This window comes from Siphateles boraxobius, unplaced genomic scaffold (assembly GCF_051911475.1).
Source record: "Siphateles boraxobius isolate OS27281-9 unplaced genomic scaffold, OSU_SipBor_1 221, whole genome shotgun sequence".
NCBI lineage: Eukaryota > Metazoa > Chordata > Actinopteri > Cypriniformes > Leuciscidae > Siphateles > Siphateles boraxobius.
Genome location: NW_027508835.1, coordinates 375,001 through 400,094, shown reverse-complemented (window position 1 = coordinate 400,094; position 25,094 = coordinate 375,001). Strand labels below are relative to the sequence as shown.

General features: G+C 41.7%; 1 protein-coding gene across 5 annotated transcripts in view; it reads right to left on the bottom strand.

Annotated features, from left to right (window-relative positions):
• Window positions 1-1,700: 1,700 nt before the first annotated feature.
• mboat1 (membrane bound O-acyltransferase domain containing 1) overlaps window positions 1,701-25,094 on the bottom strand; it is a 28,406-nt gene continuing 5,012 nt past the window's right edge. For 2 of the 5 annotated variants that reach the window (XM_077240207.1, XM_077240209.1), the window contains 10 exons: window positions 24,857-24,952; window positions 23,548-23,603; window positions 23,367-23,454; window positions 22,620-22,800; window positions 21,817-22,009; window positions 21,117-21,220; window positions 20,934-20,998; window positions 14,118-14,250; window positions 13,388-13,539; window positions 1,701-2,597 (listed from right to left, as the gene is read on the bottom strand). In XM_077240207.1, the coding sequence (XP_077096322.1) occupies window positions 2,474-2,597; window positions 13,388-13,539; window positions 14,118-14,250; window positions 20,934-20,998; window positions 21,117-21,220; window positions 21,817-22,009; window positions 22,620-22,800; window positions 23,367-23,454; window positions 23,548-23,603; window positions 24,857-24,952 (1,192 nt within the window). In that variant the 3' untranslated portion in view covers window positions 1,701-2,473. The remainder of the gene's footprint in view (window positions 2,598-13,387; window positions 13,540-14,117; window positions 14,251-20,933; window positions 20,999-21,116; window positions 21,221-21,816; window positions 22,010-22,619; window positions 22,801-23,366; window positions 23,455-23,547; window positions 23,604-24,856; window positions 24,953-25,094) is intronic. The other 3 variants (XM_077240208.1, XM_077240210.1, XR_013206747.1) reach the window with 2 other exon arrangements.

The following is a 25,094-nucleotide window of genomic DNA, read 5'->3' as shown; positions in this document are numbered from 1 at the left end:
GCACTGAACAGAAGTGTTACAGTTTTTCTTGATTGCTTAAACACATTTCTTGAAACTATGCCTCGTATTCTCAAAACAGTAAACACAAATCTATAACGTCTCACCAAATTCCCCAAAAATCTTATTTTCAGGTCAAAATTAAGCTATTTTGTAGCAGTAAATGAAGAGATGTCTTATCGATCACAAGTTCAGTATGGCGTACCACAAGGCTCAGTACTAGGACCGTTGCTATTCACTATGTACATGCTACCTTTAGGAGATATCATTAGGAAGCATGGCATTACTTTTCACTGTTATGCTGATGATACTCATCTCTATATTTCTTCACTCCCTGACAAAATTTACCAATCCACAAAATTAACATTATGCATAGCTGATATAAAAAACTGGATGACTAGTAATTTCCTACTACTAAATTCTAAAAAAACAGAGGGTTAGAGTTAGATTCTAATTATTGGACAAAAAACTTCCTCACGTAATAACATAAAATACTGTCTAACACTTGATGGCTGCTCTGTCAAGTCCTCGTCGTCGGTTAGGATCGTGTGTGTGTGTGTGTGTGTGTGTGCTCTTTGATACCAAGCTTTCATTTGAAACTCACATGTCTAATATCTGTAAAATATTTTTTCATCTTAAAAATATTTCTAAATTACGTCATATGCTCTTAATTAAAAATGCAGAACAATTAGTTAATATGTTCATGACATCAAGGCTAGATTATTGTAATGCTCTACTGGGTGGTTGCCCTGCACACTTAATGGTCCAAAATGCAGCTGCTAGAGTTCTTACCAGAACCAGCTGATTACTTATAAAGCACTAAATGGTTTGGCTCCCCAGTACTTGAGAGAGCTCTTAACGCATTATAGTCCTTTACATCTATTGCTAAATCTTCTATAATTCAATGTTAGGCTGCATAGTTTAGATCAGTCGGAACCAGGAACACTTTCCATAAATCCTGACGTACTTTGTACATCATAAGAAGGATTGAGTCTACACTAATATTAGTCTCTCTGTTTATCCCGAGGTTTACCGCAAACCGCCGGATCCAGGCCATATCCAGATCTGATGAAGGACCTTCGCCTGGAAACCTCAACAAACTCTCCATACCGGCGTGATGACTCCGAACCCAACCAGATGAACTGGATAAATATTGAGAAAGTTCTGATCCAGTCTGATTTCTGACCTATAATGCTGCCTAAATCATAATCATACACTGTTCGATCGTTGGCCAGAGGAGGACTGAGACTGAGTCTGGGTTCTCCCAAGGTTTTTTTCTCCATTCTGTAAATGATGGAGTTTTGGTTCCTTCACTGTCGCCTTTTTCGCCTTTGTTACCATTGTCTTTTGGCTTGCTTTGTTGGGGACTAATGTTTATTATTTACACATACTGTATTTCTCTTTTGAGCTAATTGCTTTACATAGAAGACTTTTTTTAATCAATAAGAGTCAGCAGGACACGGTGCTCACAGAGCCATTGTTAGGGATTCCTCTTGAGCTCATTGAAGACCATTTGATTACACATGATGAAAGTCCAGCTTAGAAATGACCAGGTCCTGGATGAGAAGTTGTGCTGATCCTTCTGATGTTGTGCAGTGAAAAACTGAAAGAGCGTGACCTTGCTTAGAGTCAAATGATATCCTAGTTGTTTGTTAAATCATGTTTAGTAAATCTAGGCAGTGTACAAATTCAATGCTCATTAATTCATTCACAAACCTCTTTATTTAGGCATCACCTTCCACAACAGTCATTCTAATTTGACTATTCTTCAGTTAATATATGCAGCAGTATTTATTATTCATAGCCATTATATATTTACTACACTGTAATTTTACTGAAAATGGACATCTTAACACCACAAAACTAATATATTATTAAAGACATTATTATTTACACATTAGTATAAAATATCAATTCACTTTATCTTTATAAAAAAGAAAAACAAATCAAACAATTCTCTCTCGGCATCAGTATAAAGTGATCATGCAATATATCCAAAATAAATTAGGAAATATTGTGTTAAACTATTTTAAAAGTCTATTAAAATGGGCAGCATTTATTTACTTAGTAAAAGTGTCACATATTTCCCTCATAGTGAGTACAGCACTACTCAAACTGTGTGTTCCCTTATTCGTTCTCCAGCTGGTTCTGTGGGTGTTTTTAGTTTGAATAGAGTGCGTCTCTGGTGTGGTATATGTGTGTGTTTGTGTACGGCTCAGCGCTGGCCTGTGAGCAAGTGAATACCCAGACCAGCTCTTTTTTAATTTTGTTCACACAAAGTAGCCTTTGTCTGTCAGTGCCTCTGGTCTCTCAGTCCACACACACACACACACACACACACACACACACACACACACACACACACACACACACACACACACACACACACACACACACACACACACACACACACACACACACACACACACACACACACACACACACACACACACACACACACACACACAAGAAGGGTTCAGTCCTCCTTCACATTATTGTTCGAATGCTGGTCAAGTCTTTCAGGCTTGAAGCCCCTGGGTTTGCTGGGTAAGAGGATCACAGCCAGAATACTGATGACGTGCACATGAAAGTACATCGATCTGAAGGACAGAGAAGAAACCATGAGATAATCATTACCAGCACAAACAACATCCAGAAAGTGATATCATCCAACAACATAAAAAGAGAATAAAAGATAGTCACATTATGCCCTAAAATAAACATGAATTTAGATATTTTTGCACTTGAAGGATATTTCTCTCTGGAGAAATGTGCAGAAACACATTTTTCACAAAAATAGAAAAGAAAATACCTTCAAATGTACTGATAAACTTAATTTATACCAGTGCAAATCCCCCACCTTGTTGGCAGAGGCTATTTACGCTATATCCGCCCACCATTGGCTGATTGAGGCAAAGAAAACTACAAGAAAACCTGTCTGTTAACAGGATCAGTGGTGTTAAGAGTAAGACGGGTGCCGTTAGTTTGCGAGTTTGAATATTAGAATATAGAATATAACTCATTCTCTCTTTTCCCATGACATTTCAGCTCGAAGAGAATTTTATTTAAAATAAAATATTTGACAAGTAATAAAGAAATAAAGTGCCTAACGGGTGTTTAATAGTGGGAATTAAGTGTTGATCAGGTAGGCTTAGGGGACAGTGTAGGTAAGGGCTTTAGGGAGAGTGACAAGTAATGTCCAAATAAGGCTATTTATGATTTTAATAAACATAATCATATACACTTAATATGTTGTTATTATTACTTATTATTACTGTCAATTGCTGTAATACATGGCTGGGCCACAGCATGCTGGTTCATGTCCTCATTGTGAGAATATGACCTTGGCGACATCGCGACTCTCCTTCCTCGTGAACGGTGGGCCTACTCTATTGCTACCCAGCCGGTTCCTCTGCACAGGGCTGCAATGGTTGGCACTCAGGGAGACCTGAGGGTTACAGTGGGAGCTCTTCTGACGGACCAGACCAACTCCTGCTGCATGTCATGTTTAGTCAAGCACCCGGGCGATAGCGCTTTCTTCAAAGTGCGATTTCTCGCAAGCCGGCCTCTTCTGCAACACTGTCGAGGAATTAACCCAACAGTTCTCGGCAGTCCAGAACCAGACAGAGGCCATCTAACCCATCGTGCCCTGGCACAATACCACTGCCCCCAAAATCTTCCATTTATGTCTAAAATACTAGAAAAAGTTGTGTCCGCTCAATTGTGCTCTTTCTTGCAATAAAATGAGATATATGAAAAATTTCAGTCGGGATTCAGACCGCATCATAGCACAGAAACTGCGCTAGTTAAAATTGCAAATGATTTACTTTTAGCTTCTGACCAAGGCTGTATCTCAATTAGAGCACGACCGATATGGATTTTTGGGGGCCGATGCCGATACCGATATTAGGGAGTAAAAAAAGCTGATACCGATATATCGGCCGATATTATTTATGTGTATATTATAATACAGTAGCAATATTATTTGTGTATTATAGTACAGTATACCAGTCAAAAGTTTGGACACTTTCCTATTGGTGTGTACAAACTTTTGATGGGTACTTTACACATGAGCTATAAACAGAATAAATATATTTTATAAACAAGTTTTGTGGTAATCAAACACTTGTGTGACACAGATATGTAATGGAGGCAGGGGGAATGATAGAATGAGAATTATACAGCTGAGCTGTAACCAAACTAGTTTGCATTGCATGTTATATTATATTCTATTCTATTATATTCTAAATACTGTTGCATAATCTTCACTAACGACTTTGTCTTTTAATTTAGTCATAACTTGTATCAATATATATATAAAAAGTGTCACTGACAAAACCTTATTATCTTCTATTTTTACTCTTAATTCCTCTAACCCTACCAGTGGAGGAAGAACTCAGATCTTATTACTAAAGTAAAATTAATAATATCATAATGAAAACGTTTTTAATTACATGTACAGTACTTTTATACTATTTTAAATAATTAGTAAGCAAAATGTACTAAACGTGAAACTAGGCTACTCTTAATGCAAAATGGCCCTATATAAAGTGTTATAATTATATAAATTTTTGGAATATTGCTTGATGTTGTAACGTAGCGTTATCAGGCAGAATGAGCTTTAACACGGTGTCTACATGGCCGTTACTGCTCGCGTCGCAACAGCTGTTTACCCGAGACAAAGCAGAATCAGTTTACTGTCGGAGATCGCTCGCGCCACGCATTTTAATCAATGTTTCATCAACCAATTGCCTTAATAAATAAGAAGTAGGCCTAAATATAGCAGACAATATAATCAGGACTTCTCAGCTGCGCGCTTGCAATAGTCACAAGCTCACACAATACGTGACAGAGGCTTGTAGCAGAGAAATCAATTCTGTGAATTACACTGCGCAAATCACAAGTAGGCTACTACCCACCGGATGAAGAAGGGTTGGCTCTCAGTCTCCACAGGCTACATAAAATATTCATTTTATTTTATTTTATTTTTCGTGTTCGCATTTATGAGGAAAAAACAATGTTACAGACGCGACAGTTCAGCACTACGGACGTGAGCGCTCTGAAAGCGGCACTAAAATATGCTTTGAAACTTTCACATAGACATCAAACAGAAAGCACAAAACCTTTCGTTTCAAAGTGAATTTCGTTTTGTATTAATTGTATCTTAATTTTAATCAATGTTTCATCAACCATTTGCCTTGCATTTAATTTATAAGAAGTACATTTAGCAGACGATAGATAATCTCGACACGGAGGCGCCTGCGGGTGAACTGGAGCTCGTCTCATGAACCGAAACTCAGCGTATAGACCTGAGAATTGAAATATATCTATATTGAAATGTCTACTTTTAAACAGAACAATTCAAAACGAAAGACAGACAGACTCATGTAATCGTATGAAATGTGCATTTCTCTCTTTCGCGCGTTCACTGAAGATCGCGAGTCAGCATCGTCAACTTCATCTTTGGCTGACACTGACTGAAAACACTAGTTTATTAATAAACAATTAAAATGTCTCCTTGCTATATTTGTTGTATTCATAATCATTACTTTTGCCAGTTCTTGTGACAGCTTTTAGGTGCTTTATTGGCAGCGCACCCTTACATGAATCACCACACCGCATTTTTTTAAATATTCATTTATCGGCCATTATAAATGCCGATACCGATAGTTAGGAAAATGCCTAAAATCGGCTGATAATATCGGCCCGCCGATATATCGGTCGGGCTCTAATCTCAATACTATTTCTACTCGATCTTAGCGCTGCGTTCGACACTATCGATCATAAAATACTCTTGGATCGACTACAAAACTACACTGGTGTTCAGGGACAGGCATTAAGCTGGTTTAGATTGTACTTATCAGACCGTTACCATTTTGTCTGTTTAAATGGGGTAAAATCGAAGATAACGTCAGTAGACTATGGAGTACCGCAAGGATCGGTGTTAGGCCCTCTGCTATTCTCAATATATATGCTGCCACCTGGTAATATTATAAGAAAACATGGAATTAATTTCCAATGTTATGCTGATGACACTCAGTTATATATTTCATCACGACCAGATGAAATCACTAACTCATCTAAATTGACAGAATGTCTCAAAGATATAAAATGCTAGATGACATGTAATTTCCTGCTATTAAATTCAGATAAAACGGAGGTATTACTTATTGGTCCAAACAACTACCCACGAAACCTTGTACAATACAACTTTAATTTAGAAGGATGTCCTGTTACTTTATCCAGTTCAGTAAAAGACCTGGGTGTTATACTAGACCGACAACTTGTCTTTCGAAAATCATATTTCATATGTTACAAGAACAGCCTTTTTCCACCTTAGAAACATTGCTAAGCTACGTAACTATCTGTTTCTGATGCAGAAAAGTTAGTTCATGCATTCATGAACTCGAGACTAGATTACTGTAATGCTTTATTAGCTGGCTGTCCTGCATCCTCAATAAACAAGCTACAGTTAGTGCAAAATGCAGCTGCTAGAGTTCTTACTAGGTCAAGAAAATATGATCATATAACACCAATTTTATCATCTCTACACTGGTTACCTATTAAGTTCCGTATCAATTACAAAGTATTACTACTGACCTATAAAGCCCTGAATGGTTTGGCTCCTGTGTATTTAATAGACCTTCTATCGCCCTACAATCCATCGCGTTCTTTAAGATCACTAAATTCGAGGCTTCTGGTCATTCCTAAGATTTCAAAGTCCATTAAAGGAGGGAGGGCGTTCTCACATTTAGCTCCTAAACTCTGGAACAGCCTTCCTGATATTGTTCGAGACTCAGTCTCGCTGTCCCAGTTTAAAACTAGATTAAAGACGCATCTCTTTAGCCAAGCATTCACATAATGCTTAGCTTTTATACCACTGTTGAATCAGATCGAATGCATTAATATTATGAACAGCAGCTATGCTAATTATCTCCCATCTGCTTTTCTGCTGTTATCTGCTGTTGTAGGTAAATAGTGTTCGTCAGCTCCAGTTTGTATCCAGCCTCTCACGGAGACTTCAGATCCCCCAACACCTGCGATGAGATGACTAACGCCTGTGAAGAGATGAGTCGACGCCTATGAAGAGACGACTCAACGCCGGCGATATGTTATGCCCTAAATTATTACATGATTAATTAACTGTATTTTTTCTATGTACATTTCTGAAACGCACTTTCTGTAAAGCTGCTTTGAAACAATATGTATTGTGAAAAGTGCTATACAAATAAATTTGAATTTAATTTAATTGAATTAATATTGAGGGCCAGCCCCCAGTCTGCTGGTCACCGAGGTCGTCTCTGTGCGGCGTCTACACCTGTTCTGGCCCTGCCACAGCAAGCCGATACAGCCAGTACTAGGCTGCCACTAAACCCTCCAAACAAACGCCGAAGCAGCCCTGAGACGGGCGACCCAGAGATGGAGAGACCAGCTCTGACCCAGAAGGGGGTGATTTCACCACTCCTTCCCCTGGAGGAGGGCTGGGCGGAGAATCTACTGTTTCAAACGACTCGAAACCGAAGAGATGAACTAATCATTTCTCTTTTTGGTACTGAGAGCATAGTCTCTATTGGACTGACAGGAAGAATGAAAGACTCGGACCCGGCCGAACCCGAACCAGACGAACTAATCATTTCTCTTTCCGGTACTAACAGCATAGTCTCTATGGGACTGACAGGAAGAACAAAAGACTCGGACCCGTCCCGAACCCGAAGACTCGAGACTCGCAAAAGATTAACTAATAATTTCTGTCGTGACTTCATGTACCTTATGCGATGTTGCACGCATGCGCGGTCAACACAAAATGAACGAATCACTCTCTGAGACAACTCGGTAGTCCCGAGTCATATTAAAGATTTGTTCAAAATGAACAAACCGTTCATGAACCACTAGTACCACGGCGTAGGACTATTTTCTTTAATCTTCTTTAAGCGCAAAGGAGCTGTGTCTAAAGTGCTGGAAAAGAGACAGTCAAAAGTTTCTGTCCCAATATCAAGTTCTTCAAAGCTATCTGGGATGCTGAGATGATGAAACTGATCAGGAAGATTATTTATAAAGCAATCTTTAGTGGCAGAAGTGATAGGTTTAACATATTTGTAACACAGAGTCGGCTTTGCAGTAGTGTTGTCAAAAATATCGATATTTCGATAAATATCGATACTGAAATATCTGAACGGTACCAATACTAATTTCCCGAAGTATCGATACACCAATACTAGCCGAGCAGTCACTTTCACTTGTCTCCTAAGGCGCGTTGACAAACACCACACGTGACGCACTCGTCTCATTCGCTCTGGTTAAATAGCAAAAGTGATTGGAAAGATGGCGAGTGCGGCGTCCCCGCGACCGGCTTTGGTTGATTGATAAAGAACACCGCGAGCGGGCATGTCGGAGTCGGAGAATGGCGTGGACAGGACACGCGCTACACACCGCGAGCGGGCATGTCGGAGAATAGCGCGGACACGCGCTTCACACTGCGAGCGGGCTGCGGGCACCCAAAAGATTGTTTGACTATCAATATCCCTCTCATCACTCATTTTGTAAAATAATTTTATAGATGAAAACATTTAAGGAATTGGCTCCAGGGGTACCATTTAGCAAGCATATGCTCAGCATCAGGGGTGTTTGTTTTTTGGACAGACCTGCACCACTGCTAAAAACATCCTAAAACACTGTAACTCTTCTCATTTTAACTTTTCTGAAACATTAACCAAGATGGCCTAGTATTGTTGTTGATATGAGTCTGTGTTTCGTTTTTTCACTGTGTTTCGTTTTTTCACTGTAATTCTTAAAGTTAACATAATCTGACTGAGGAATCGTAGACAAGTAAATATTGTAACTGTGGTCAGATGTAAATTAACTTGTGTCTGTTTAACTTTATTCAAAAATTATTATTTAATTCTGCAATTTGCCTTCATTAGCGATTATCATCAATTTGATTACACATATACTAATTAAACTAAACTGAGCTAGACAATGGCATCTCTGAATTCAATAATGAAATGCCTTTAACTGAAAATTGAATGTTTAACCTTATTATTATACATTACTGACACTCTATCCTCCAATTTGATACAGTTAAGTGCTTCGACACAATCTGTATTATTAAAAGCAATATATAAATAAAGGTAACTTGACTAGATGCTGATCCAGTGAGCATTGTTTCCGCGTGTGATGCACACACGTTTGCGTTTAAATCTGTTCATCAAATTAAGTTAATGTATTAACCAGCATTTATGACCGATGACCAATGCATTTGTTACAGTATATTTTAATCTTTGATAACAGTAGGTAATAAAAACACAACGGATCATGTTAGCTCTGGTCCAATGAAAAAATATTAACAGATAGAACTCAGGACATTTTTGTTCATGTAAAATATTCCTCATTGTCATGTTCTAGACTTGTAATATTTAGCTTTAAATAAAAAAAAGACCCCCTTAATATTGTGGCAGTTTTTTTCTCTGTGGTATCGAAAATGGTATCGAATATCGATATTTTTCAAGGTATCGTATCGAAGTTAGAAATTCTAGTATCGTGACAACACTACTTTGCAGCCTTGGATAAATGAAGTTTGCACGAGACTAGATAATGAACTGAGATGTCATCGCTCTGCTGCAGAATTTCAACAGCATCAACATTGATTCCATGAGATAATATTAGATCTACAGTATGATTACGACAATGAGTAGGTCCTGACGTGTCGTCTAACTCCAATAGAGTTAAGTGCCAATCCCAGTGCATCTTTTTAGTTATCTAAATGTAAATTAAAATCACCAACAATTAGGACTTTATCTGCAGCCAGTACTCAACTCGATTCTTTGATAAAGTCTGTATGGTGCCCTGGTGGCCTGTATACAGTAGCCAGCACAAATCTTAAATGTGATTTATCATTTAAACTAGATAGTGTTACATTAAGCACCAACACTTCAAAATAATTATATTTAAAACTAGACTTCTCAGTAATTCTGAAGATATTACAATAAATTATAGCAACACCTCCCCCTTTGCCTTTCAGACGATGCTCATGTTTATAACAGTAATCTTGGGGGGTGCACTCATTTAAAGTAATGTAATCGTCTGGTTTTAGCCAGTTTTCTGTCATACACAGCACATCTTTGTAACACAGGTTATAAAAAATATTAAGCAGCACTGTTTCAGACCTGCAAACTCCTCAGAGTAAAAAAGGTGACAGTGTCTAGGGTACGGCGACACTGAAGCGCAAAAGAAAAGCGAAATCTGAGCGCTTTATTAAACAGAAATTTGCTGTTTAAAAAAAAAATTTGTTTATCTAAATAGCCCTATGTTGTTAGAATTTACTGTTTGCCAGGTTTTAGGTTTTTGGTAATTTCCTTGATTTAAATTTTTTTATTCTTTTTTAAAATGAAAACTAACATTATAAAGTATGATTGATATTTGTTTTTCTTTGAGCAATTCTGGAGCTATAATTGACTCTTCTTAGGAGCATATAAAACAAAACAGCTCCTTGGAAAAAATTAAATGCAATATTGTAGTAGTTATAAATAAAGGTTTATTTTAGTTCAGATTAGTTTGAGGGCAGCAATTGTATTCATAATGTCAAAATAAAACCAACGTAATATTACTTGAAGGCATTATAGGCCTACTATTCCTGCCAAACTTCCATGGTTGCAGTTAGTGTTACTACAGTATATCCATGGTGAATGTTGCTAATCTGTGGAAACTGGATAGTTAATTCATGGCACAATGTTTCTTCCTGGTTTCCACGTCAGTGCTGTTTGATCCGTTAATAACGGAGAAATGTGAATGTTTCTCACTAGATCTCGCAGCAATGTTATTACTTCTGTGGCAAATTCAAATTCTTCCTTTACTTGATCTCTTATTAGCGCTGTGTAGTAACAGTGTCGCTTGATCAAGATCGGCTCGCGCTGGTTTGGTCCAAACTGATAAACGGTCCGTCAACCACATAATAACGAGCAGTTTCGTTCCGCTTGCATTACGTTTGCCATTTGATGTTGGGCAATGTTGTGGTGGCTCCGGCGGATTATGAGCGTGCTTACCACGCGCAACGCGGCTACATTTGAAATAACGAAATTTTGGTCGGAAGGAAAAATGGCTGGCACAGAACGGTGTCGTCTTAGCGGCCCCTAATTTAATAACAAATGATCATTTAGACGGAAGTGAATCAATCAAAACTAACTTTAGCTGGAAAAAACATTTTTCAAGAACCACTATACAACCAAACCAATCTCTGTTACCTTAAATTATATGTTTATCTCTGTAAAGCTGCTTTGAAACAATCTACATTGTTAAAAGCGCTATATAAATGAGGAAAAAAGAAAGAAAAAAAATCTAGGTTATAATCTGTAATCATATCATTAACAATAAGTGCTTTAGAAGTAAGGGATCAAATATTCAGCAACCCAAGCTTTATCATTTGTCCATTCGTATTATATCCTAATTCCTAATTCGAGGCTAAAGACACAGTCTGAAAGGTTTGGGATCTCTCGACAGGAGGAGGAATCCGGATCTCTCGACGACACAAGGCCAACGACAGAATGAGCTCGCCATCTTCGGACAGCGACGCCCTTTTATTGCGGTGCATCAGCAGGTCCACCAATCACGTTTCTCCGCTCCATCATAACCAATCCCTGTACACACAGTAGTTTATGTGCTGCTCGCTGTGCTCCAGGGCAAGCTTGTATTGGTCAAGACGCATAACTCTGTGACGGTTGCATACATCAACAACCAGGCCAGCGTGAGCTCCCGTGGCATGTCGGTCAATTTGGGGAAGTCCAGGAAGACCTGTTTGCTTACAGGCCCATCCGGACCTGGTTCTCAGACCTGATGCGCCCCGCAATTCCCCTGAAGAGAAACCTTCTTTTAGAGGCACGGGGCACTATATCACACCCGCATCCGGACCTCTAGAACCTCCACGTGTGGCTTCTGGACGGGACTTAAGTGGCCTTCCTCTGGTGGCGGAAGACACTAACCCTAACCCTTACACTCAAGCCAGCTTATTATTTGAAGTGGAGTCTGTTCGCTGAGTGGTGCGAGGGCGAGAACAGGTCCCTCGGAAAGTACGACCTGATCAGCAGGTTTCTGAGAGGCGCCAGGAGGCTAAACCCTCCCAGGCCACAACTCATCCCCTCCTGGGATCTCTCTGTTGTCCTTCTGGAACTGCAGAGAGTTCCCTTTGAGCAATTCTGATGTAAAGCAGCTCTTTGTTCAGCTCAATCGTGTTTATTCAGTTAGGTTTAATAACTCTGTGTAAAGATCAAATTTGAAATTAGTTTAATTCAGCTAAAAAGCAGTTCTACAGAAAACAGGAATGTAAAACACGCTAATATACTCGCTCATTTAAACAAAGCATCTTAATTTATTTATCATTTATAAAAAAAAAAAAAAAAAAGATTCAGTCCAGCTGTAGAAAATGTTGTGGCACTAAGATGAAGGGGCCCGTGGGTTTGCAATAGCCCTGTGTGTTCTTAATCTGGGCCTATAAATACATATTTATAATTAATATTAATCAAATCTATTTTACTTTGAGGTAATTGCAACAGAGGAGATATCTGATATTTAAATCAATTGATGTTTAAAGTACTGCTGTTGTGTGGCAGGCGAGACTTCCCAGGGTGACAATCCAAAAACAGAAACCAAGCAACCGTACTTATTACTTCTGCATCGATGGAAATGTGGAACACAAAGTCTACAAACAGTTACTTGTGTCATCTGTAGAATCATTTATTGGGACTACTGTACAGTTATTCAAAAGACTTTATTGTGGTACGATTTCAGTTTTACCCACCCCCAAAACTTGCATTAAAAAAAACAAATCAAGCATAGCATTAGTTCTGGCAGGTCGCATCAGTGAAGTTTGCATCAGCTAACTCTCAGCTGATCCACGCATACCTGTAGGAATATAAACCTATCACAGCATCCCAATATAAGGTCCATTCAGTATTATCAGCAGCTTTATCGTGTTACTCAGGAGCTAATTTCCCTCCTCCATCCCTAGCTCCTCCTCTCGTCCAGTGAGGACTTGACCTTCTGATATTCCTCTTCGAATCAGACTATTTTTTTCTTGAATTATGTTGTATGTTAAATTATTGAACATTTATTAAATCTGCTATACCTTTATTTTGGTTCTGTTCGGTTTACCGTGGTGTTAAGTGAGGTTATTGCTGCCCTCCCTGCTCTTATCCATGCTAGGCTGCCGAGAACAGAACCATATCCAATCCAATCCAAACTTTATGCTAATTGTCAATCATCAGTGACGATAGTGGTACTGACAGAACTAATTTAAAATGTTGGCTAGATATCACCTTCCCTTCTTCATGGGCAGTTCTTGACCAGAACAAGCTGCAATGTGGACCAGATTTTATGCCAAATTGATTAACTGAGAATTTACCTGTAATACTGCATGGTGGGTTTGATGGCCAGCAGAAGGAAAGGCATTACAGTGTAGCAGATGGTCATCTGAGTGGCAGCCCAGGTCACAACATCATAGCAGATCTTTAGCTGGCGAGAAGACAAGAAATACTCCCGGAAGTTTCTGCGCACCTGATTACATCAAACCAAAACATAAGGCAATAGTGAGTGAGTGGCAGGTGTGGCTGAGAACAATTAGTAATAAAGAGATTTATATAAATGTGTGGAGAAATGAAAAATGACTACTAAACTTCAACTGACAAAGCTAAAAAAAAAAAATCCCTTGCAGGCCAAATACAATGGTAAGAAGACAACAAGGCAAATCAAATTGTTCTGTAAAATTACTTTTATTTTGATGATTTATCTGGTAAGATTTCAGAGAGGCAACATGTTGAGTATTGAATTTGTTGATGTTTTGTCGAGTATTCTTGTAAGCACAGTTTAAATGAACGTAAAGAATTGCGATAAAATGGGATGCTTGTCAGATACGCTTCGAGCAGCAGTGGCAGGTCTTAAAGTGACAGTAGCATAATAAACCTGGATTTATTTGTGTGTGTGTGTGTGTGTGTGTGTGTGTGTGTGTGTGTGTGTCTGTGTGTGTGTGTGTGTGTGTGTGTGTGTGTGTGTGTGTGTGTCTGTGTGTGTGTGTGTGTGTGTGTGTGTGTGTGTGTGTGTGTGTGTGTGTGTGTGTGTGTGTGTGTGAGACTCACAGTGCGAGCTGCTAAGGTGATGGGTATGGCAGTGATGAATGTAAAGTAGTATCCGGGGTAAACTCCATGCCAGATCGCTGACAGCACGAACGTGAGAGGCATGCGGTGAAACGGAGCTCGATCATGACATACACTGCAGCATAACAGATGAAAGCATGTGAGACAAGGCACTGAACTGACATATGCTAATACACATACATGAGATAATTAAAAAATACCCATATAGGCCATTCTACAGAATTGGTTCAAAGTCCAGTTGGAAACGTCTTGAATTTTTTTTTGTCTTTTTCTAAAAATTTTGTATGCATAAAAATTGTATAATATCCAAGGTACACATTTCTAGTAATTGTGCAGATAATTATCATATTGTATTTTGGAATATTTGTAAGTTTTGGAATATTTTCCTCTCCCTAAATTTGTCACTAATGAAACACAATAATAATTTATTTATTAAGAAGGCTTATATTGACCTATTATATTACGATTACTGTTATAAACATGAACCTCGCCTGAGGTTCATGTATTTTGTATTTTGGAACATTTGTAAGTTTTGGAATATTTTCCTCTCCCTAAATTTGTCACTAATGAAACACAATAATAATTTATTTATTAAGAAGGCTTATATTGACCTATTATATTACGATTACTGTTATAAACATGAACCTCGCCTGAAAGGCAAAGGGGGAGGTGTTGCTGTAATTTATAGTAATATTTTCAAAACCACTAAAAAATCTAGTTTTAAATATACTTCTTTTGAAGTGTTGGTGCTTAATGTAAAAATATATAATGTAAACGATAAATCAAGTTTGAGAATTCTGCTGGCAACTGTATACAGGCCACCAGGGCACCATAAATATTTTATCAAAGAATTTGCTGACTTTCTATCAGAATTAGTATTGACTGCAGATAAATTCCTAATTGTTGGTGTTTTTAATATACATGTAGATAATGGAAAAGATGCAATGGGATTGGCATTTAAAGACATTCTTAACTCTATTGGAGTTAGACAACACGTGTCAGGACCTACTCATTGTCGTAATCATACTCTAATCTAATATTATCACATGGAATCAATGTTGATGCTGTTGAAATTCTGCAGCAGAGCGACGACATCTCAGATCATTATCTAGTCTCATGTTGATGGCTGCTCTGTTAAGTCTTCGTCGTCAGTTAGGAACCTGGGTGTGCTCTTTGATACCAATCTTTCATTTGAAAGTCACTTGTCTAGTGTCTGTAAAACCAAATTTTTCCATCTTAAAAATATATCTAAATGACGTCATATGCTCTAATTGACAAATGCGGAACAACTAGTTCATGCGTTCATGACATCAAGGCTAGATTATTGTAATGCTCTACTGGGTGGTTGCCCTGCACGCTTAATAAACAAACTACAGCTAGTTCAAAATGCAGCCGCTAGAGTTCTTACCAGAACCAGGAAGTACGACCATATTAGCCCGGTTCTGTCAACACTGCATTGGCTCCCTATTAAACATCGTATAAATTTTAAAATATTGCTGATTACTTACAAAGCACTAAATGGTTTAGCTCCCCAGTACTTGAGCGAGCTCTTAACGCATTATAGTCCTTCACGTCTATTGCGATCTAAAAGTTCTGGCCAGTTGATAATACCTAGAATATCTAAATCGACTGCTGGCGGTAGATCCTTTTCCTATTTGCACCAAAACTTTGGAACAATCTTCCTAACATTGTCCGGGAAGCAGACACAGTCTGTCAGTTCAAAGCTAGACTAAAAACACATCTCTTTGACCTAGCATTCACATAACACTCTATAGACTTCTATAATTCAATATTAGGCTGCTTAGATTAGGTCAGCCGGAACTGGGAACACTTCCCTTAAATCCTGATGTACTCGTTACATCATAAGAAGAATGGCATCTACGCTAATTTTAGTCTCTTTGTTTATCCCGAGGTTTTCCCGCAGCCTGCCGGATCCAGGCCGTTTCCAGATCTGACGAAGGACTTTCGCCTGGACCCGATGACAATGCAGTGCTGAAGTGCCAACTAGCCTCTCCCTATGGAGGATCCCTATACCACTCTACAGATAAAGCGTTGTGGAATTTTTCGGTTCGCGTACCTACCCAAAGTGATAAGATAAAATAAAAATTCTGCATCAAAATTTATAGACAAGTAGTTTGTTTAGGCATGATTTGTAAGGAATTACAAACCTGCACACATATATTCAAACGCACATAACTATAGAATCAATTCTTAATGCGCATGTGAACGCCATCAGCGTCTATCACAGGTTCACGTTTAAAGTCTGTTTAGAGAGAACGGTGTCGTCTCAGCGGCCCCTAATTTAATAACAAATGATCCTTTAGACGGAAGTGAATCAATCAAAACTAACTTTAGCTGGAAAAAACATTTTTCAAGAACCACTATAAAACCAAACCAATCTCTGTTACCTTAAATTATGTTAATCTCTGTAAAGCTGCTTTGAAACAATCTACATAGTTAAAAGTGCTATATAAACGAGGATGACTTGACTATTAATATTTTGTTTACATCTACCTTGTAAATATATTTTTTTTATTTAAAAAAAAAAGTTTTCACAGTTAAATCAATAACAATTTTAACAATATTTCAAGTGTAATTTGTAAGATTTGTTGTATTTTGAATCCAATCTTTCTTTGTAAAAGGCATTAATTTAATCATGCCGTCACGTAACCTGGTAGGAAGCACAAGGAGATGAGGAGGAACAGGAAACAGGATATTTTAATAACAGGAATTTATGTAGTGGAGAAGCTGAAGATAGATTGGCCCAATCCAACACATTATGGGGAAAGGTTTCTACAGCCACTGTTCGAAGAGGTTTGAACAGGACACTGAGAAAGTGTCTGCTCAAGAGGGTCTCTCAGAATTTTGTTCTTATGCTCAATAATAGGATTGGTTCATGTCAGGTGGACTGAGACAGAAGTAATTCTTGAGATTCCATGTCAGGTGTGAAGGTGTGGCACACTAAGAAGAATCTTCCCTTAGGGCATTGCACCATGAGAATCGAGGCTTCATCTTCAGAAGGCAAGCAGGTCCACCTCATACTTGCCCAACTATCTCCCAAACACTCATGGGGTAAGGTTATTCCATAAATTACATCCCTATCCAATCTGTTACAACAGGTAATGTTCACACAGTGCTTGTGTTGTTAATTTGGGGGCAGTCATGGCCTAATGATTAGAGTCATACTGGAAACCCGAAGGTTGCGAGTTAGTGGAGTTTGTGGATGCGAAGCCCAGCGCGAGTTAGTGGACTTAGTGGACGCGAGGCCCAGCGCGAGTTAGTGGACGCGAGGCTCAGCGCGAGTTAGTGGACGCGAGGCCCAGCGCGAGTTAGTGGACGCGAGGCCCGACGCAAGGCCGGCGCGAGTTAGTGGACGCGAGGTCCAGCGCGAGTTAGTGGACTTAGTGGACGCGAGGCCCAGCGCGAGTTAGTGGACGCGAGGCTCAGCGCGAGTTAGTGGACGCGAGGCCCAGCGCGAGTTAGTGGACGCGAGGCCCGACGCAAGGCCGGCGCGAGTTAGTGGACGCGAGGTCCAGCGCGAGTTAGTGGACGCGAGGCCCGACGCGAGGCCGAGCGCGAGTTAGTGGACGCGAGGCCCAGCGCGAGTTAATGGACGCGAGGCCCAGCGCGAGTTAGTGGACGCGAGGCCCAGCGCGAGTTAATGGATGCGAGGCCCAGCGCGAGTTAGTGGACGTGAGGCCCAGCGCGAGTTAGTGGGCGCTAGGCCCAGCCCGAGTTAGTAGACGCGAGGCCCGACGCGAGGCCAGACGCGAGGCCGAGCGCGAGTTAGTGGACGCGAGGCCCAGCGCGAGTTGGTGGACGCGAGGCCCGACGCGAGGCCGAGCGCGAGTTAGTGGACGCGAGGCCCAGCGCCAGTTAGTGGACGCGAGGCCCAGAGCGAGTTAGTGGACGCGAGGCCCAGCACGAGTTAGTAGACACGAGGACCAGCGCGAGTTAGTGGAGTTAGTAGACACGAGGCCCAGCACGAGTTAGTAGACACGAGGACCAGCGCGAGTTAGTGGAGTTAGTAGACACGAAGCCCAGCGCGAGTTAGTAGACACGAGGACCAGCGCGAGTTAGTGGAGTTAGTAGACACGAGGCCCAGCGCGAGTTAGTGGAGTTAGTAGACACGAGGCCCAGCGCGAGTTGGTGGACGTGAAGCCCAGCGCGAGTTAGTGGACTTGAGGCCCAGCGCGAGTTACTGGACGCGAGGCCCAGCACGAGTTAGTGGACGCGAGGCCCAGAGCGAGTTAGTGGACGCGAGGCCCAGGGCGAGTTAGTGGACGCGAGGCCCGACGCAAGGCCGAACGCGAGTTAGTGGACGCGAGGCCCAGCGCGAGTTAGTGGAGTTAGTACACACGAGGCCCAGCGCGAGTTAGTAGACACGAGGCCCAGCGCGAGTTAGTGGAGTTAGTGGACGCTAGGCCCAGCGCGAGATAGTGGACGCGAGGCCCAGTTAGTGGACGCGAGGCCCAGCGCGAGTTAGTGGAGTTAGTAGACACGAGGCCCAGCGCAAGTTAGTGGACGCGAGACCAGCGCGAGTTAGTGGACTTGAGGCCCAGCGCGAGTTAGTGGAGTTAGTGGACGCTAGGCCCAGTGCAAGGTAGTGGACGCGAGGCCCAGTTAGTGGACGTGAGGCCCAGCGCGAGTTGGTGGACGTGAAGCCCAGCGCGAGTTAGTGGACTTGAGGCCCAGCGCGAGTTAGTGGACGCGAGGCCCAGCACGAGTTAGTGGACGCAAGGCCCAGAGCGAGTTAGTGGATGCGAGGCCCAGTGCGAGTTAGTACACACGAGGCTCAGCGCGAGTTAGTGGAGTTAGTGGACTTGAGGACCAGCGCGAGTTAGTGGACGCGAGGCCCAGTGCGAGTTAGTACACACGAGGCTCAGCGCGAGTTAGTGGAGTTAGTGGACTTGAGGACCAGCGCGAGATAGTGGACGCATGGCCCAGTTAGTGGACGCGAGGCCCAGCGCGAGTTAGTGGACGCGAGGCCCAGAGCGAGTTAGTGGACGCGAGGCCCAGCGCGAGTTAGTAGACACGAGGACCGGCGCGAGTTAGTAGACACGAGGCCCAGCACGAGTTAGTAGACACGAGGACCAGCGCGAGTTAGTGGAGTTAGTAGACACGAGGCCCAGCGCGAGTTAGTAGACACGAGGACCAGCGCTAGTTAGTGGAGTTAGTAGACACGAGGCCCAGCGCGAGTTAGTGGAGTTAGTAGACATGAGGCCCAGCGCGAGTTAGTAGACACGAGGACCAGCGCGAGTTAGTGGAGTTAGTACACACGAGGCCCAGCGCGAGTTAGTAGACAAGAGGCCCATCGCGAGGTAGTGGAGTTAGTGGACGCTAGGCCCAGCTCGAGATAGTTGACGCGAGGCCCAGTTAGTGGACGCAAGGCCCAGCGCGAGTTAGTGAACGCGAGGCCCAGCGCGAGTTAGTGGAGTTAGTAGACACGAGGCCCAGCGCGTGTTAGTGGACGCGAGCCCAGCGCGAGTTAGTGGAGTTAGTTGACACGAGGCCCAGCGCGAGTTAGTAGACACGAGGACCAGCACGAGTTAGTGGAGTTAGTACACACGAGGCCCAGTGCGAGTTAGTAGACACGAGGCCCAGCGCGAGTTAGTGGAGTTAGTGGACGCTAGGCCCAGCGCGAGATAGTGGACTCGAGGCCCAGTTAGTGGACGCGAGGCCCAGCGCGAGTTAGTGGAGTTAGTAGACACGAGGCCCAGCGCAAGTTAGTGGACGCGAGACCAGCGCGAGTTAGTGGACGCAAGGCCGAGCGCGAGTTAGTAGACACGAGGCCCAGCACAAGTTAGTGGAGTTAGTGGGCGCGAGGCCTAGCGCGAGTTAGTGGACACGAGCCCAGCGCGAGTTAGTGGACGCGAGGCCCAGAGCGAGTTAGTGGACGCAAGGCCGAGCGCGAGTTAGTAGACACGAGGCCCAGCACAAGTTAGTGGAGTTAGTGGGCGCGAGGCCTAGCGCATGTTAGTGGAGTTAGTGGACACGAGCCCAGCGCGAGTTAGTAGACACGAGGCCCAGAGGGAGTTAGTGGACGCAAGGCCGAGCGCGAGTTAGTAGACACGAGGCCCAGCACAAGTTAGTGGAGTTAGTGGGCGCGAGGCCTAGCGCGAGTTAGTGGACACGAGCCCAGCGCGAGTTAGTAGACACGAGGCCCAGCGCAAGTTAGTGGAGTTAGTGGGCGCGAGGCCTAGCGCAAGTTAGTGGAGTTAGTGGACACTAGCCCAGCGCGAGTTAGTGGAGTTTGTGGACGTGAGGCCCATCGCGAGTTAGTGGAGTTTGTGGACGTGAGGCCCATCGCGAGTTAGTGGAGTTAGTGGACGTGAGGTCCAGCGTGAGTTAGTGGACACGAGGCCAGGCGCGAGTTAGTGGAGTTAGTGGACGTGAGGTCCAGCGCGGGTTATGGGTTTGCAGAGTATAGCAGGCATATGCCAGGACGTGAGTATGTCACCTATAGTTTATTCTTAAATAGGGCTACAACACTTGCTTAGAGTGACACATGCATCCAGACAGAGTCGCTAGTTTAGCTTTATCTGCCGGTGCATTGCTCTGATGGTGTACAGGCTTCATGGACCATCAGTCCTGAGCAGAGATCCTCATATCATCAGCAACAGACTCATTCCTCCTGTCAGCGAACACTGGTTATGTTTATAACGGAGAAACTCCTCCTTCTCTTGACTGGTTTGAGGGACACAATCTGCACTGGTTCAAAACTGGTTCCACTTACATTTTCTTGTCAATAGCAACAGATCAGTTGACTAATATATAAATATAACATTTAAAACTAACCGTTTTAGCCAAAGAGCAGTCTGTATATTCCAGTTGTCGATAAAAGATTTAAAACTTGTTGCTGTCTGCAAACAGAGAAAAGATTTGTTTTATAATTGAGAGATCCACAGCCCTTCTGTGGCATTATACAAGGCAGTAGTGAATACACTGTTTGCATGGCCTATTCAAAAGTAGTGAACAAACCTCAATCTCCCAGATGTGAACGTTGGAGACGAGGTCCCAGGACACTTCTCCTCTCTCGTTCACACCACTGACTCCAAACCCTGCTGCATTGTGGACCGCATCCGCTGGAAGTGGAAAAAACATGCCTTTACTGTACAGCTCTAGTCCTTTTAGATAAGTTACACATTTCCAATCATTCATCAGTGGATTTGTAAGCAAGAGACAAGTTTTTCAAAATAAAGTTTAAATGATTATCCTTAATAGCATACAGGTGTGCTTTACACTATAACTCACAATATCTCCTATCCTAGCTTAATCTGTGTGTAAACAATCTGTTTGAACATCCTCAGCTGATGCCGTGGGTTTGGATTGAACTATCATTTGTTTGTCCGACCAATGACAGAAAACCAGGGAAAACCTTTTTTTCATCATTAGTTTTGTAATTCCATTTTGTGATGCAGAAATTACAGGCTTCATCTTTATTACATGATTTTTTTAATTGTTTTTATTTAAATTGATGAGACATTGTGCTCTATGACTATAAGACCCCTGGTATCTGCCATTTGGCTGTACATTTAGTTTTAATATTTTGGAACAGACCCATGTTTTTCTGCCAACAATACATTACAAGAAATAACAGTATGTTCTAAAACGTCGACTCATAACACGTTCCGCTTACAGCCAATCACACGGTCTCAGGTTTCTTCTCGCGTCTGCTTACCGAGAGTCCATGCGAAGTAGAACTTGGGTCTGGCAGCCTGGATGGAAATTAACGCGTAGGCCAATCTTGTAACGAAAGAGGCGTCGCTGACGAACTGCGGGTCCACGTTGTACGTTATGGGGAACGCTTTGGTGATGATGAAGAACCAGAGCAGACAGCAGACGCACACGAGAAGCTTATTAATCACAGTCCTCTGTAAAAGAACAACGGGAATTTATCTCAGAAGACAGAATAACACTCAAGAAGTTTCCTGGGAAATGTGCAAGACAAGCTGGCAATGTTTAATCACCCTAAACCTTTCTGAGCATTGGTTATTTGATCCTCACAACATTATTACACCACACCAATATGCCACAAATTAAACAAAGCACACGTGTAAATGGATATTTCACCTAGCAATGATATTCTGTCATCTTATACTCACGCTCATGTCCTTCTAAACACATTAGACTTTCTTGCTTCATTGGAATACAAAAGGAGTTTATCAGAATGTAAACGCTGCTCATTTCCATACAATGAGGCATGGGCCTGTCAAGCTTTGACAAAAAAGCACAATAAAATAAAAAGTTTTTGTTTCACAGAGGAAAGGAAATCAAGAGTTTTAATGGCATGACGGTTTCAATAGTTTCATTGATGGGTGAAGTTTTCCTTTGCATGTTCACTGCCCTGAACACACACATACAAGCCGAATTCATGCTGTTCTTAATGAACTGATCGCTGTTTATGAGTTAATGTGTTGGTCTGAGTCCTGTGTGAATAGCTGTATTTCTAAAGCATTATTTGTATGAATCTGTGAGTCTCACCACAGGCGACGGCTCAGGCAATTTATCCCAGCCGTTCTGCTGTGAACTGCTGTCTCGGACTCTTTTCACACGCTGGCCCTTGATAAACTCTATGTAGTCTTTATAGAGACTGCAAGGGCCCACCAAGATACTCAGGAAATTGATATTGTAGCTCAGATACTCCAACAGAGACGGGCGCGAGCTGTAGATGGAGAAAACATGCGGTCAGTGGAGAAGAACATGACTTATCTCAACAATACCAATGTTCCCTGAAAAAGCTTTTGTTTTTACACTGACTGATCACTGTTTTAGTCACAAACATGATCTGATTCTGTGGGGCGAAGCTGTCATTCCCAAAACAAATGCAAGTAGGATTACCTTTGGTTTGAATTTACATTTCAAGTTTAATTTGTTAATGAAGTTTAAATTTAGGTTACAGTGGCTTGCAAAAGTATTCAGCCCTTACTTTTTTTCATTTGATCACGTTGAAATAGGTTGTAAACGCTGTCTAACCCTAAGTCCTGAGTTATGAGTCGGAATGTGATTTTTCTTTTTTTCCCTTTTTAATAAATTTGTAAACTTTTCAGAAATAGTTTTGCGGTGTCATTATGGGCAATGGAGTGTAGACCGATGACTTTCGCAAGTAACTGTCTTTGTGTCCGGGACTTTCTGCTATTTCTGCCACGAGTAACCAGCAAATATTAGTAAATTTCAGCACAGATTTTGCCCAGTAAGATGTAGTTACAGCTGAGAATGAAAAAGTCATACTGTACTGCCAGACGCCTCTGATCGTCTTTCAGTTCCTCTTGCTTTCGACTCATACCTGAAACACGCAGGAAGACAGGAGTCATGTTTTCTAAATTGAATTAATTACTGACATTTGAAGATGTCAGCGATATGAAAATTTATAGCAACAGATTCACAAAGGATTGCCCCAATGATTTCTCACCATCATGCACCTGAAAGGCAAGAGTAGTGACCTTCTGTGTTATTATCATCAAAGGCCTGAAAACAAGAGGAGACAAAGTAAATAATACTAATGAAGAAAGACCTACATTTATCATTAAGAGAAACAGTGTTTATATAGGTCTACATTAGCAGAGTAGTTAGCGTACAGGCTCATGTATAGTGGCTCACGGATCCACACTAACAGTCAGCAACACATAGTTTGACATGCCTTGAAAGAGAAAGACTGAAAGTAGTGATAATTTACAGTGAATCAGATGTTGATTCAGGAGCCGCTCTGACTGATTCAGTTCTTTGAGTGAAGGAATACAGTAACGTGAGTGAAAATAAACCATAAAAACTGAGTTCAGGGATTTCCTTTACACAAATCGGGTTTTTGGTAGACATGCACAGCCGAGCACAGTCTGCTTTCTGTCCCCAACAACGTCCAAATCAAACCCGTACCCTTGGATTTCAGGATTACACACCATCCCTGTGTGTGTGTTTTAGTCTGCAGTGAGTGGAGAGACGTCTGTTTATCTCCAGAGGGAACTATTACAGCCAATTAGACTTCACTGTAATCCAGCGTGTTAGAAGTTAAAAAGGAATAATATTGCTAAGTGTCTGCATTGTTAGATAGTTGAAACTGGTCTGTGTGTTTACCAGCCGACCTCAGATGGTGATTTTACTCAGAGGAACAAGAAGTCTGTAACGTTTTTAGTGATACTGGTCAATAAAACATATACGCAAAACAGCGATTCAAACATCATTTTAATAAAAGCATATGATGGGTTGTATGTGTTCATCAGTTCATCAGGAGAGAGGGACCAAAAGGACTTTATGCTGCTGCTTCTTTTAGGCTCATATGCAGCATTTTTGTTTTCGGTTTACATTTTATTTTTCATTCATTTTACGCTGAACGTCAGCCAATTCCTGCCTCCTCCGTGTCTACACAAGGGATTTTTACTTTTACAATGTTACAATTACATGTAAAGAGAAAAAGAGACGTGACCGAGGCACTGACAGCCCGAAAGGCATGTTATCTCTTGTTTATCCAAGGGTGTGTACAAAACCTCAGCAAAGGAAAACTGACTAAACTGGTAGATAAGAAACTCAGTCGGCCTCGGGGAGTGGCCACATCACACACATCAGAGCCTTTGGCATCTAGAGTGAAACCGGCATGTGTTTTCAGCGCAGTGTTAACAGGTGAGAGCATTTAAACTGCAGAAGAGCTGCTATTGTCCATCTTTGCTGCGCTCCTCATCTGCTACTGATCAAAATAACACAAACAAATATGATCAAAATGTCCTTACCCTGAGAAATCTGTGGACAGGATCCCATAGTCGAATATGAAGACTCGGCTCACTTGGCAAAGCGTGAGGTATCCTAGCGAGGCGATCAGAGTATATCTGTAATGACAACACCTATAAACTCAGTGCTAAAGTTTTGAAGAACTCTTCTGAGAAGTGTGTGACCATGCTGAACTTATTGATTTCCACAGACTGGTAAAGGATAAACTGAATTTACAGTGCCTAGTGTAAGTGAACATAC